Source organism: Theobroma umbraticum, unplaced genomic scaffold (assembly GCF_002168275.2).
Source record: "Theobroma umbraticum cultivar Fairchild unplaced genomic scaffold, ASM216827v3 scaffold_204.0, whole genome shotgun sequence".
NCBI classification, from domain to species: domain Eukaryota; kingdom Viridiplantae; phylum Streptophyta; class Magnoliopsida; order Malvales; family Malvaceae; genus Theobroma; species Theobroma umbraticum.
Genome location: NW_018397267.1, coordinates 1592697 through 1607631, shown reverse-complemented (window position 1 = coordinate 1607631; position 14935 = coordinate 1592697). Strand labels below are relative to the sequence as shown.

The window sequence follows — 14935 nt, the reverse complement described above, 5'->3', positions numbered from 1 at the left end:
TATTTATCTTATTATTTTTTTGTTTAGTTGGTTAGTTCGAGATTATATGTAATATGCTTTGTACATGTCAAGATTTTAGTTCAATTTTATACAATCATTTAAGCATTTGGTTCAATAATTATTACATAATTTTTTTTCAAAAGAATAAAATTTTCTTTTGTCACATCTAACATTAATGTCATTTAGAAAAGGAAGTTAAGCCCAAATGGAAGAAAATCCAATGGCCCAGTCCAATTTCTCCAGGACCATTTTAAGCCCATGTTTACCCAATTGTCCGCAGTCTGCCCAGCCCAGTGAATGCTCCACACGTGTGGCATTCATGCACGCAGCTCACCAACCAGGGAGTCAAAGACCGTTGATAGTTGAAAACCGTTGCCGTTTCCCTCCGCACAACACTCAGCAACTAATCATTTTTCCCTCCGCCGTTGATTCCACTTTAACGACACCATGATTCCCGCCATGGATCTTCACCTCCTCCACTCGTCTCCGGGTTCTCCGCCGTCCGTTTCTTCCTCGCCACCCTTCCGTACGCTTCTCCGCGGACGATTCTTCCCAGTAAGGTCTCTCTACTCTGTTCACCTAACTAATCTGCACTATGAAGTTATACTCTTTAAATCTTTTTCTTCACTATTCATGTCTCTGTGTTTCTCAAAAATCTTTCAGATCGAGTCTTCCTTTTCCAAATGAGAAGGCCAAGTATCACAAAGAACTTGAATCGGCGATGGAGGTCGTCGAGAGAGCCTGTCGCCTTTGCGTTGACGTAAATTCACAAAAAAATTTGAATCTCACTCACCTCTTAATCTTTAGGCATTGCTTGACTCAATTGCTTGCATTTCAAATGTATTTTTCGTACTTGTCATAATTTTATTTCTTAGAATTTTCAAAATTTTCCATTTTTTATTATAATTAGTTAATTAGCTTTTTTTTTTTTTTTTTGCGACTGCAGGTTCAAAGGTCACTTTTTTCTGATGAAGGACGGATTCTTGAAAAGAATGATCAAACTCCGGTCACAGTGGCAGATTTTGGAGTCCAGGCTCTTGTTAGTTTAGGTATTCTTTTCATTAATGCCTGAATGTTTATAGTAATTTGTGTTTGCTTTATAGCATATATTGCATATTAGTAGGATTTGAACTGGAATTTGGCATGTTGTTTGAGCTTTCTCGATTTTGACATTCACCTTGAAAGTAGAGTTAGTTCCTTTTGTTTTTTTCCTATGATAAATATGATGCATGCTGTAGCAAGATATGTATGACAAATCAGATGTTGCCTAAGCCTGGGGTATGCTTGTTGCTTGATTATCTAAGAAGAAAGTTTAAACTGATCCGATAATTGAAACTTTGCTTATGTTTCTTCTTTGCTTTTGGCGATAGAGTTGAGTAAATTGTTCCCTTCTATTCCATTGGTGGCGGAAGAGGACTCTGGTTTTTTACGCTCAAACAATCTGGTGGATCCTGTAGTAAGTGCAGTATCTGATAAAACGAGCTTTGATGAGGAATCATTGTCACAAGCTGATGTGCTGGAAGCAATTGACAGAGGGGGCAAAGATGCTTTTGCTTTTGGAACAAAACCAGCCACATATTGGGTATGCCTACAATCTCCATAAACTTATCCGTAAACTGCAGTTTTGACTTTTGCTGATTAAAATGAAAAATAAAAGGTTTCAAGGCAATTTGATTCTTCATTTTTAGCCAACCTCTGTTATAAGGAGGTCTCGGTGAATGATATTCATATAAATGGGCCTGCAGTCTTAACAGATTTTTGTAGGTAGTCTGGATCATGCTTGGATCTGTACTTTATTGACATGGTTAAATTCACAAACTTGATGCAGATACTGGATCCAATAGATGGCACGCGAGGGTTTGTAAAAGGAAGTCAGGCCTTATATGTGGTATGGCTTGCATTCTGCTTTGATTCACTTGTTTTCATTTGAAATGTTTCTTAGTGCCATGAAACATCTTCTAAAATTTATTAGGTCTAGCATCGAAAAGAAGTGCCTTAGTGTTATTGGCCTGTACTTATTTAACAATCTTACTGATATGGTACAGGATTCAAGATAATATACAATATTCTGTTGTTCATGAACCATGCATTACATGCAAATGGAACATATGTAATATGCACACTCAAAAATTGTAAAATATGTAGTTATATACATACCACAATTTCAATCACAAGTCGAAAATTTGTTTTTCTGGTTTTGTTCTTTCAATAAAATCAACATATGAGAAGTTCTGTGGATTTTTTTGATGATTGCTTAGGTTGGAATGTGTATAAGCCTTGTTCTCTCTGTTGTTAGATGAATGCATATCTTTTCAGCTTTTCGTGGTGTTCCACTATAATATAAGCACAATCTTTCTTTATCTCCTTCTTGGCTGAGGGCATATTCTGAATTTTCAGGTTGGGTTGTCTCTTGTAGTTGAAGGAGAGATTGTGTTAGGTGCCTTGGGCTGCCCTAACTGGGTTGTGGATACTTCCTACAGGTCCACTGCTGATGTCCAAGGTTATAAAAACAGTTCACCTGGACCGGGGATCATTATGGTTGCTCATGTTGGCTGTGGAACTTGGACAAAGAAGTTAAAGGATGTGCTTGATAGCTCAACTAAAATGTCATCTGATTGGACCAGATGCTTTGTTGATGGTTGTTGCTTGGTACCTGAAGCTCGCTTCTGTATTCCAGAAAGTCAGACATGGGAGTCATTGCCTTTATCGATCTTGTATGAAGCAAGAATTGATGCTGATGATGATATTCGTGATAAGGAAATTCGTCTTTTGCCCACATGTTGCGGAAGGTTTGGTGTTTATTCATTGCTATTACAATGTTTTCCTACTTGTATGATTTACCATTGAGCTCTATCTAAAGCACTTATACTCTTTTTCTGTCATTTAGTTCTTCTCTTTGTGATGAGAATTTCTAGATTAAACAATATTTATTGCATGTGCGTGACATACATCTCCTCTTTGTCTGCAGTTTATGCAAATACTTAATGGTGGCTTCAGGTCGAGCATCTGTTTTCATTCTTCAAGCAAGATCTCAAAAAGTTATCAAGGTATAATCTTGGTTTATAGTTAATCAGACTTTCAGTAGCAACAATTAACTTACCTTCTGCTTTAATATAGGCTTGGGATCATGCTGTTGGTGTGATATGCGTACATGAAGCTGGAGGAAAGGTATTTGATTCTTCATTACATGGGTTTTATTTACTTGCTTGTTATCTTTGAATTGAATTATCAGGTATGCCTGCATATTTTGCTATTGATCTTAGGATGCATGCTCTGAAAGCAATAATGCGAAGTTTGGCACTGTTTAAACTGTTCAATAATTAGCAGGAAACTGAACTCTGCTAACAAAAATATTTACGAACTTTTACTGCTAACAAAAATATTTATGAACCAAACAAAGTAACCATCGTGGAAGACATTTTCTAGTAGCTTCCTCATTGCTTGTTCTGCCAATAATGTGAAGATGGAAAAACAAAAACACACATCCACATAATGTAGTTAATCATGTATAGGAAAGAAATATATCATAATATCTTGCTGTTATGTAAAGAATAAAAGGCATTGATTTTCATATCCTCGTTTGGTTTGGGGGCCAACTTTCTCATATGTTCTGTCCTACCCTTTTCCCTCTTGGTCAGTTTACTGTATGTCCAGTTTCATGTTTACAGGATCTGGGTGTTCCATATTTGTACTTCTAAGTTCGAAAGATTATAGCATCATCTGCTAACTTGGTACAATAACTTGACACCATTAATCCAGGTGACAGACTGGACAGGAAGTGAACTTGATCTTGCTGCAGATCAAGTTGAACGGAGGAACATATACCCTGCGGGTGGGGTGCTTGTGACTAATGGCAACATCCATAATCAAATACTGGAGATGATATCTTCAAATTCAACAGTTGTTTAACATTGAAGTATACAGTATCAGTATTCATTGTCCAATCATTCGATTCTTTTGAATATCATTCAGGTTTTAGTTCAATCCTGCAATTCGTAAAATGAATATATAGTTCATTCTTTCACAGGAATAAATTTGAAATATGAAATTATTCCATGGCCATTAGATTGTCGAAAGAAGGAACTTCCTTCGCGGCAAGTGTACCGTACAATTACTGATAATGGTTATTGCTATGTTTTGTTTTGTCTTTTTGGGTCTTATGGATGCATCGACAACTCGACAGATAGCATGCTTTAAATTGCTATATACATTATATGATTCTGTAAGCTTCCCTTCATTGGCCGATGATGGGCCATGGGTATTAATAAATAAGGTGGCAGAGTGGATGTAGAGCAGCCTATGAACTCATTTAAGAGCCTGATAATATCTGTTGCCAACTAGGATAGCCGAGCTTGTCCTCAGAAACCTGGATCTGTTTACAAACTATCATAGTTTGTTCACAAAAAAACTAGCTTGAGTTAACATTTTCGAATTTTTTTTTCTATTGATATTTCAAACCGTCAAATTTGATTCTGTTACATATATATTTGACACAAATTTTAATTTGAATTTTTTTTCATCTACCGACCAAAATAATAAATGTCAAATCACTTATATATAGTTTATTTTTGTATTAATCTTGATATTAAATAACTTCGGCAAATTCCTTGTGATTTTCCAAGTAAATATTAGATGAAGTCAACCATTATTTTACTTGACCAAGGCAGCGGGATGGGGATGAAGATGGACAGATTGGAATGCTCTGGAGACTTTAAGCCATACTATAAAACATGAGAAAACCAGGTAGGGCTATCTGTCAAATTGGTATTTGATCAGAGTCATGAAAAGGTCTTACTGCTATATTCATTGTTTCGCCTAGGTTTCAATACCCAATCACCTCTCACCAAGTCTTCAGCTCGTGAATCTGCCTATTCATCAGATATCACCATTCCCAGAAACCCCAACATGTATCATTCAATTTTCCTGCCTTCCCTACGTGTCCTACACTGCTTACATCGGACGCTAATCAGTTTGAGAAAGTTCACGACCTCGCTGACACACCAAGGCCATGTGTTTGTTCGTCTCTTCACTCTCCTCATTTAATTTCTATATAAAGGAAGTTCTTTGCACGGTTGAATTATAAATAGTAATAAAATTGCATGGCACATCATCAACAAATTAATGCTTTGGATTTGGTATCTAGAAATAGCATAAAACAATCTTTCATTTTTCCCTGTAAAGAAATGGCCCTTCAGACCGATTTTATTAATCAAATGTTCGTTGAAGCAAATCGAACAGCTCACAACAGAAACTTAACAACATGATTTCGTTAGTAGGAAATTTATAGATAATCTACCAAACATGAACACGTGTGCAACTCCTTTTGGAAAACCCACGCGCAAGCAAACCCTAGAGTTTGGACAACTAATTACCCTATCGAGCCATATTATGTAAACATAATCTTTTTAATTAAAACTCATAAATCTCCATTAATAATATACTCATTTTGCGATATAATATATTAACTTTCTCAATATTTCATTTAACGACAGTGTCTCCACGGCAACAAACACGGAGACATGTACCTATGATCATGCTCGTATTTAATGTTAATTATTTTGAATTAGTAAAAATTTAAATGGCTGTTTTAGTGTTAAACAAGGTTACGTATAGTATTTTTTTCTCATCGTGGTCGTACGGATAATAATATTATAAAGGCCAGGTCAGAAAGGCAAGCGAGCAAGCTAAGGAAGGCTGAGGAAGGAAAATATTGTTTGACCATGTACGTACCTTATGCTAATATTTGTTTTATTAGATAAAGCCAAAGCCCAAATGAACACTGGTTTCACATGAAATTCACTTTTGCATTTATTATTCCCATTAAATAATTAAACAAAATTAAATATTACTAATAAGAAAGACTAAGCAAATGACTGCCTTGGATTTGGAGCAACACGCGTATTTGCTTTTGAATCGCCACGTGTCTAAATGAAATACTTAATTAAAGGAAAATTCCCATATTTAGCTGTCTTCGTTGTTTGGAAGAGAAGACATCGAGACGTCAGATGTTATGACGTGGTGGCCTTATGATCGGGCTGATTTCCTCTTTTGTGGTCACCATTTCGGAGATCTGTCGTCTTGCATCGTAACACGTATAAAGCTTAGATGATGAAATAAATTAAGTTAAATAAACCCAGAAGAAGAGAAAGGAAGGGATCTCGTACGTGAGATGCCGTGGTGCATGCAAAGTTTGCAAATATAGAATGAAGATTATTATTTTATTTCCTAATTTTTGGAAAATGCATAATATTATTTGATTTTACTAAAAATACAATCTGACCAAACTGCCCCTTTACTCATGCACGTGACGTCGTGGCGTGGCTGATCATCAGCCAATTTGGTCGGCCGGCCTAAAGCCAAGCTTTGGTGTCGGAAAAGCAATGGAACAGCTAGGCTAGATGGAAAATGTCCTAAAAACACAGCACAAAATGTTAAAAGGAGCCGCAATTTCTTCCAAAATTCAGAGTAATTTAGTCATAAGCTTCTCCATAACTTTGTTGAATTGGAATAGTTCTCAGGGTGAAATGGCGTGGACGCATTTTCGGAGCTTTGAAAATGGAAGTCCCCGAAGGAAACCTTATGTCTCCTTTTAATCTCAATCACGTTTTCCTTTCTTTTCTTAATATTTATATTTTCCTGTTATGCTTTCTTCCTTCCCTGTTTGACTCAAAAGGGCTCTCTCTCATAGCTTTATACAACTATGAATTCGACAAGAATTCATGGCCCCACTTAACGGGTGTGGGAGGGTGAAGAAAATAGGCAAAAAGCAACAAATCGAGATTTGTGTCTGACATGGTAGGACGAAGAAAACACACACAACACACACTGATTTTATCCACATTTTTTGCTTCAATTTGAACAGATTTTTTTTTTCACAAGAGGGACGAGATTTACAATGATTGGTTTAACCTTAATTTGCAGTCTCCAAGCTGATACATATGTTGTTTTGATGTTACAAGACCTTATGATGATCCGTAATTCAATTGAAGAGATAATCTAGGAAAAATAGTTGGTATGTGGACGGAGTGGTTGTGATTGTGTGGCCAGGTTAGGCTTAGCTTTTGAAGCTTTTTCTCCAAAGGGAGGGGAACGAGAGGCTGTAAACTGGTGAGAAATGCGAACAATAATATACGATGGTTATCCTTTTTTTTTTTTTTGTTTCCTTGAAGATGATCATATCGCCATCACAAGCTATCCATAGTCTATTTTAGAAGCAAACCCATGGATAATAATTGCTGGGTCGATCGAATATTGCATAAGTCAATGAGGTTGAGTTTTTGACGTTTTGCTGGACAGCAAATCATCATATTTCAAATGTGGCTGAGAACCAAGACTAGGAGACAAACATGACAAGCAATGGTGACTTTATCCTTTTGGGCAAAGGTAATTAAAATTGAACCCCTGTTTATTATATAAATATATATAAGAAAACTTTTTGGTTGCATTATTTTGCCAATGATTAATCAAGTTCACAAGTTATTCCAACACGAATGATTTGATTTTCTTTGGTAAAAACTTTTTGAGACCATAACATCAAGTTAACGTGTTAAAGGGTTATTTATGATTTCTTGTAAATGGATAATTCGAAATTAACATCATGTGAATTAATTATATATTCATTATCAAATACGTTAACTGTACAAATAATATGAATTATATAACTCTTTAATGACTTAAATGAAATTATGAAAGACTTTGATGATCATTGCTGAAATATAGACAATGAAGAAGCGTTTTCTGTAATTTTGGGTTGGCTCTTGGCTCTTGACTAAGCTCGCTATCAAAATATGGTGAAACATACCCACATGAAAACTCAAACTAAGGGTGGACTAAAACTACATAACTATACCGGAAGTCGTCGTGATGTGCATGCTACCGTCTTTCAGGTTCACACAAAAATCAAACTTTCTCTTTCTTTTTTTTCTTGTGCTAACTTTATTTTTATGTTGACTAATCAGATCTAAAATTCGATCTACATACCCCTACTACTCCCATGAAAATTAAGCTGGTGTTAATCTAATATATAAGTGTAATCCAATCAATGGAAGGATTAGAAAAGCAAAAGAAAAGAATTGCTTTATCTATGAAGAACACAACATCTCGATGCAGGATAGGAAAGCCTTATCTTGAAATCTATTGGAGGAGAAGCCTTTTTTCAATCCTCTGTATGCATAATAAATGTTCATATATTTCGGCAAACACCCAACTCTATTATTGCCATCTCGAATTAAATGCTTCCCACGCATGTAATTATCTAAAGCATATAAACATATATTGACCTTGAATCTCGATAAATGGAAGGGAAAATGCTTGCATTACCCTCATGTGGTGGGAACAGTATTGGTCCAGCAAAGCTGCTGCCATGGGTAAAGCTGTCTTTTGATTCAAGGACTTTGGGTTTTCAAGTCACAAGTCACAATCCCAGACGAGAGCCTTTTTAGCTCGAGTCAAGCCCCAATCCTGTAAAACTGCAGCCATGCAAATGCAAAGAAAAGCAGGAGGAGGAGAAAACCTGTAACGAAGGTCATGTTTTTAGAGAGGGCACGTGGCTGTTTGATGTTGGTGACAGCTAATATGAATCCAGAAAGTAAGGAGTGACCCTTTCCGCCGGGACAATGATGGGCAATAACAAAGGAGATTTCGGGTTGGATTAATTGAGATTTATTAATGGGAGAGAAAAATAATATAAAAATGGAGGGGTTTATAGATTCTTACCAATCCAACTAAAGAAAGACAGATTTAATTTAGGGGGCCTTCACATTTTTTTCCAAAGGAGGAGGACACGTAGCCATACTGATAAACAGAGGCGGTACCGAATCCAATTGACTTGCTTTGGTTTCTTACCCTTCACTTCTTTGGCTATTTATACAAGTACGTCCTCATACGGACCCTACATCTCCTTGCTGCAAATTTCTCTCTTTTCTCTTCAATGCCCTCAACCTCTCTCTCTTTCTCGAGGAGAGTCGTCTAACCAAAAGCTAACCATACCACAACCAGAAAGGCAAGAGAGAACTGTAATTATACCATGGGGAGAGCACCTTGCTGTGATAAAAATGGACTCAAAAAAGGGCCATGGACTCCGGAGGAGGATCAGAAGTTGATCGATTATATTCAGAAACATGGTTATGGAAATTGGAGGACGCTGCCAAAGAATGCTGGTAAGCTTTACTTGTGTTTCTTGCTTGGAAAAGTCTTCTTCATTGGTGTGTGTTTTTTAATGTGGCTGCTTTCTGGTCTGTATGGATGAATTATTGTACTTTTTTATGACTTTATGCTAATGGGATTCCTTTTTAATTGTTAATAACAGGGCTGCAAAGGTGTGGAAAGAGCTGCCGTCTTCGATGGACCAATTACTTGAGGCCTGACATCAAGAGAGGAAGATTTTCTTTTGAAGAGGAAGAGACAATAATTCAGCTACACAGTATATTGGGCAACAAGTAAGTTGTTTTCCATCTTTTCCTTTGTTTTGGTTCCTTTTTCTCTGTTCTTTTTCAGTGTTCACTAAGATGCTTCTGAATATCATAGGTGGTCTGCCATTGCTGCTCGATTGCCTGGAAGAACAGACAACGAAATAAAAAACTATTGGAACACTCACATTAGAAAGAGGCTTCTCCGAATGGGAATCGATCCGGTAACTCATAGTCCTCGACTGGATCTTCTCGACCTATCCACGATCCTAAGCTCATCTCTCTACAACCAATCTCAAATGAACATGTCGAGGTTACTTGGAGTCCAATCCTTTGTTAACCCTGAGCTTCTAAGGCTAGCCACTTCTCTTATGTCATCTCAAAGTGAAAACCAAAGCGAAAACCAGAACCAAAACCAAAGTTTCCTTCTTCAAAATGTTCCAGAAAGCCAAGTTTGCGGTTCCCAAGTCCAAAACCAGTATCAACCATTAATGCAATCTAACCATCTCCCAACGCAAGTCCAGGAGATCCCAGCTTGCAACTCATTGGATAGTACTCCTTGTATTCCATTTTCTGGCGACGCACAACTCATGAACCCCAATGTGGACCACTTTCCAACAAATCTCACCGACTTAAGTGACTGGCAAGGCAATGCGATGCCTTCAAATTTGACTGAAGATTACTTGCCGCTACCTCCAAACTATAACTATTACGGCGCCTCTGATCAAACCGTCATGGACCCTTCCTCAGACACCTCAAACTTCCACTCCAACAACAGCAACCAGAGCTTCAGCTTCGCGTCAGTTTTATCGACGCCTTCATCAAGTCCAACCCCATTGAATTCAAACTCAACGTACATCAACAGCAGCAGCACCGAAGACGAAAGAGAAAGCTATTGCAGCGGCATGTTGAAGTTTGAAATCCCAGATATTTTGGATGTTAATGAATTCATGTAATTCCCCAAAACTCACCAAAAAAAAAAAGAGTTTCCCTTTTGTCCATTTTCATGGGTTCTTGGATTTACTGGGGGGTTGTTGATACGTGTAAAATTTTCTACTAATAATTAATTTGTTGCATTTTTCTTAAGCTTACTGTATTAGGAAGCAAGATCCTACCTTTGTCTCCTTTTTCTCTTTTTTAATATAATGGGAAGTTTCCATTTTTGATATGTCACAACATTTTTCCTTCTGCCTCTCCTTACTTTCTATTTGTATACATATCTTATCATATCTTACTCACATCAGTCATGTTATCATATGTTTATTCAATTCATGTCAAATGTACAGACCAGATGCCTACTTCCTAAATGTATAAAAAAAGACTTAAATAAAAGGAACAATAATGAATCAAATCATACATAAGGATGATGCTGTTGGCTTTGTTCACAAGATTTATAACAGTCTCAATGCATAAAGCAACATCCTTTTCGGCCCTTCCCTAGTATGGGAAATCTTTGCCTATAACAAGAAAGCTTATAAAGTATAACCCAGGCTAAGAAAAAGCAGAAAAAAATAATATAATCAACTTACAGTGAAATATGCTAATTCCCAAAGTGTTACTTACATGAGTCATAAGAGAGAATGGTGTTGGCTTTAAAGATCCCGACAGGAGGTCAAATTCCGGCGGGCTTTCAGGCCTTGACAGCGCCGGAGGTTTTGCATAGGACACGTGTCTGTGCCACCTGTAAGGGCAACTGTCTTTTTCAAGTAGTGATAAAGTATGTGAGTGAATTTGCATGTAATGGCAATGGCGGGGTTTGACCTCAAAATATTAAACAATAAAAAAGAGGAGGCACGTGTCGCTCTGTTAGAGGCGACCAAATCCGTGGGAGGGGAGCGGCCGGGACCACCTTTTAAAGGGGGAGCTTGCTTTTATTGAAAAACATGGCGTGGCTCTTGTGCTGTTTTTTGTCCCTTTTATCATCTTCCCTTACAGCTTCAGTGTCAAACCCCAAGGGAAAGAACCTGATGTGCGATCACGTCAGCATTTGGGGGGGACACGTGGACTCAATCATGCACAGGGTGGGTCCCAAGAAGAAAGGGTTTTGAGCGCTTTTCAGGCTGAACCGGTTGACCCCGTAACCACAGTGTACAGTCAGGCTTTGTTGTCCAGCTTTTTGGCCTGTGCTCGCCGATTATATCTTTGTCAACATCATGCTTTAATCAAATAAGAGTAATATTTCAGGTTAATTCATGATTATGTTAATCATTGGAAGAAAGAAACATTAACTGCTTAATTTGCCAAAACAAATGCATGCACTGTTGTTAAGAAAATGACATATAAACATTTTCTACTTAATTATAGGGTAGTTATAAGTACGGTTAATTTCAAATTAATGTTACTGGTTTGGATATTAGGGGAAGGAGTTTTATTACACTGGGTATGTCCGCGGCGAGAATGGTCCAGATTTTTGTACGTACGCGGCGCACAGCCACGGATCTGGAACATATTGTGTTCTCCATGCATACGTCTCTTGGCTAAGAGAGAAATTTAACCTCATGACTTTGAAACCGTTGCAGTGGAGTTTGGCCAGACAATTAAAACTCGTGCCCGCTGCTTTAGTTTTGGTCCTGTATTTGCATGTCTTTTCTAGTTTCAACCTGCTTAATTCTAATAATTATTATGTATTTCAATATTTGATTGATTAATTAATTAATACATGACTTTTTCATTTAAAAAATATAAATTCAAATATTCTTCTTTTAAAAAAATTATAATAATTACTACATATTATTATAAAAACAAGTGAACAAAATTAAAACATGAAACTCACCGCAAGCTTTAATTTTGAAGCTCAAAATATATTAGTACAAATTTTACAAAAAAAAAATACATGAGTATATGTGCGTACAATGACGGAGCTCGAATTTAAATTTAAAAGGACAAAAAAAATGTAATGTTTGAGAAGATGAAATTATAAAATTTATTAAAAAATAAGAGTAAAATTATAAATATTTTTTAAAAAATATATATATATATTATAAATTTTTACAACTTGGGGGGCAGGGCCGCTGCTAGTCCCCCTCCCTCCGCCTCTGTGTACGTACATGTCACATCACAATAAGATATGAAGTAATATACGTATATTATTTCAAATTGGACATCTGTCCAAAAGCAATTCGAATAATGTAATTATTTGGATCACCAACCGGCTAATAGTTCCCCAACACATGGAGATGGTCAACTCTTTGGTTGATGGATTAACTAAATTAGGGTTTTCCGTAATCATTAATACATTAAAACTTATGGCTTTTGCAGCTAGCTTAGGCACAAGATTAACAAGTATGGAGGGGGTATTTGTTAGCATTTATTACTTAAAAAGAAAGCAGCTGAGATTTGACCTACGTATGTATAGAACGAGGAAAAAAGAACGAAGCAGCTGAGTGATTCATCAGATGCATGAAAAAAGTGTGAACAAAGTGTCAACCGTGCACGTAAAAAGCGATGAACCAAATTCACCTTACCAAACCAAACACAGCAAAATGTCAATAACTCGGCACTTATAAGCAGACCAACTTCCCTATCTTCTACTCGTGCAATTCGAAGCTGCTCTTTCCCCGACCCTCTTCTTTACCCATCCTCTAGGTCAAACTCCCCCCCAAGTACTGCATGTAAGCTCTACGTCATTTTTACGTAAAAAATCAGAGTTTTAACCCATGGGTCCATTGTCCAAAACCAAACCGGTTAGGCACCCCTCTGTCTGTCTTTCTCACGTTCCATCCGTATGTAATCCAACCCCATATACAGAAGAAAATCAGATTCAAGGCTTGACGTGTCAACTAGCGTAGAAGTTTTTGTGGTATAAAGGTGCGGTGCTTATTTGACAATGAGCCGACCAGAGAGCCTGAGAAAAGGACCCTCTCCATTTCTCGACCGCCCAAAGAAAATCTGCTCTTTCAAACATTTTGAATAAGTAAACCTCTAAAGTTGGCCTCTGTCTTAATTTGCCTTTGGCATTTTTCTTTCTTTCTTTTCTTTTCTCTTTTGTTGCTTTTCAAATGACATTCAGTGGTGCGGCATGGCACTTTGGCGTAAGGAAAATGTGCACAATTGGGACCTCGTGACGATTCTCACTTATCTTTTGTGAACATTGAGATGGGATTATTGACTAAGAATCATCACTTTTTGGATGTTTCTCTAAGAAATATTGAAACTAATAAGTGTAAAGAAAGGTTTTATTTTACTTTTATATGTGTGCCGCAATTACAGAAGCAAACATATGTTTCTGCTGATGCGTTGATTTCTAGACTGTGGGGTTAAAAGGTAGGCAGCAGGCCTTGCTGTAACCTTAACTGATGATTACTTCAAGCTTTAGATCATTGACGGTAAAAGCTAATTCAGATTCCATTGCTTTCTCTTTCTCTCTCTCTACCTCTCTCTTTTGAGGGAAATATTTTTGCATATTTAATTTTGCTTGTCTATCTGTGCGTGTGAACGCTCTTTGCTCTTTTGTCTTTGGTGTGTAATTATCAGTTGAAAAACTAGGTGATGTCGTTGAATTAATACTTTGCATTAAAAAATTGGATTGATATTGTATTTATGTACGGACGGTGGACTATTCCGAAGCAAATGAATAAATATATTTTTTTATTACACATTTTTTAATTATATATAAATTAGTCTTATTATATTTTGAAAACATATAAGTAATCAATAAAATAATATTATATATTTATTATTCAATCAAATGTTAAGTGTAAATATATATATGTATAAGTTTTTCTCTAACATCGTAATGATCCACTCTGTCGATAATTTAGGAATACTTGCAGGGTGGAGAGAGGGAGAGGAGTAAAGAATAAAGGGGCAGTGATGTTACCATTTTAAGATTAGGTTAATATAAAGTATTCTCAGTACAATAATACAAAACCATGTTACTTTTTACCTATTTATTGAAGTATAGCTAAATTATTCGATCATTAGAGTTGACTTAATACAGTATCTTATCGTTGTGGTATCAAAATTTTGTATTTAACCTAACCTTCGCTTTAATATACTTTGAAGGGATTAAAGGTGACTAGCTTTTTACTGTTCTCTCAGCTCTTATTAATATAGATTGCTCGGTAATTAATGAAATTATAGCATGTGTCACATGTAATAATTAAAACAAAGATAAAGTTAAAATTTTCAAAGATAAATTATTCGTCATTATGATCCATTTAAATTTCATAACTTTGCTGCAGGGATTCCTATAATCTTCCTCCACTCAATCACCTTAACAATATTTCATTCTTTTTGTTGCTGGAAGAAACCTTTGGGAGTATCCAAAGAGTGGAATGAAATAAAACCTTTCGGCGGGGGTTAATGGAAATTAACACTCGTTGCTTGTCATGATCCAGAAATGTCACAATACTGCTATTGGGAGTCAAAGTAAAACTTGGGGTGTTTCTGACAATAAGAAGACGTTTGTAATGGTTTATATGTCAGCAATGGTGCACTTGGCGATCGATTAGATCACCCTTTGATAAAATGCTAGAATATTAAATTGTTTACTGTATCGAGTCGAGCTGGAATTATGACTTGGAAAA

The 14935-nt window shown here is 36.6% G+C and overlaps 2 protein-coding genes across 3 annotated transcripts; both read left to right on the top strand.

Annotated features, from left to right (window-relative positions):
* Positions 1-403: 403 nt before the first annotated feature.
* Positions 404-4389, top strand: LOC110423803 (Inositol monophosphatase family protein). Of its 2 annotated transcripts, none has more exons than XM_089784912.1 (9): positions 404-555; positions 664-760; positions 947-1049; positions 1371-1582; positions 1829-1888; positions 2398-2789; positions 2969-3047; positions 3118-3168; positions 3760-4389. In XM_089784912.1, exons 2-9 carry the CDS (start codon positions 722-724, stop codon positions 3907-3909), a joined length of 1086 nt encoding a protein of 361 aa, XP_089641038.1. In that variant the 5' UTR covers positions 404-555; positions 664-721; the 3' UTR covers positions 3910-4389. The 2 variants fall into 2 exon arrangements, with proteins under 2 accessions (XP_089641038.1, XP_021293849.1); XM_021438174.2 differs by having other exon boundaries at positions 404-560.
* A 4430-nt stretch (positions 4390-8819) lies between these two features.
* Positions 8820-10565, top strand: LOC110423802 (transcription factor MYB102-like). Its single transcript, XM_021438172.2, has 3 exons — positions 8820-9158; positions 9308-9437; positions 9526-10565. Exons 1-3 carry the CDS (start codon positions 9026-9028, stop codon positions 10361-10363), a joined length of 1101 nt encoding a protein of 366 aa, XP_021293847.1. The 5' UTR covers positions 8820-9025; the 3' UTR covers positions 10364-10565.
* The last annotated feature ends 4370 nt before the right edge of the window (positions 10566-14935 follow it).

Coding starts and splice junctions, on each gene's coding strand:
- LOC110423803 (XM_021438174.2), top strand. CDS start 448: ATGATTCCCGCCATGGATCTTCACCTCCTCCACTCGTCTCCGGGTTCT. Junction 1,889..2,397: donor GAAGTCAGGCCTTATATGTG/GTATGGCTTGCA, acceptor CTGAATTTTCAG/GTTGGGTTGTCTCTTGTAGT. Junction 3,169..3,759: donor TACATGAAGCTGGAGGAAAG/GTATTTGATTCT, acceptor CCATTAATCCAG/GTGACAGACTGGACAGGAAG.
- LOC110423802 (XM_021438172.2), top strand. CDS start 9,026: ATGGGGAGAGCACCTTGCTGTGATAAAAATGGACTCAAAAAAGGGCCA. Junction 9,159..9,307: donor GACGCTGCCAAAGAATGCTG/GTAAGCTTTACT, acceptor TGTTAATAACAG/GGCTGCAAAGGTGTGGAAAG. Junction 9,438..9,525: donor CACAGTATATTGGGCAACAA/GTAAGTTGTTTT, acceptor TGAATATCATAG/GTGGTCTGCCATTGCTGCTC.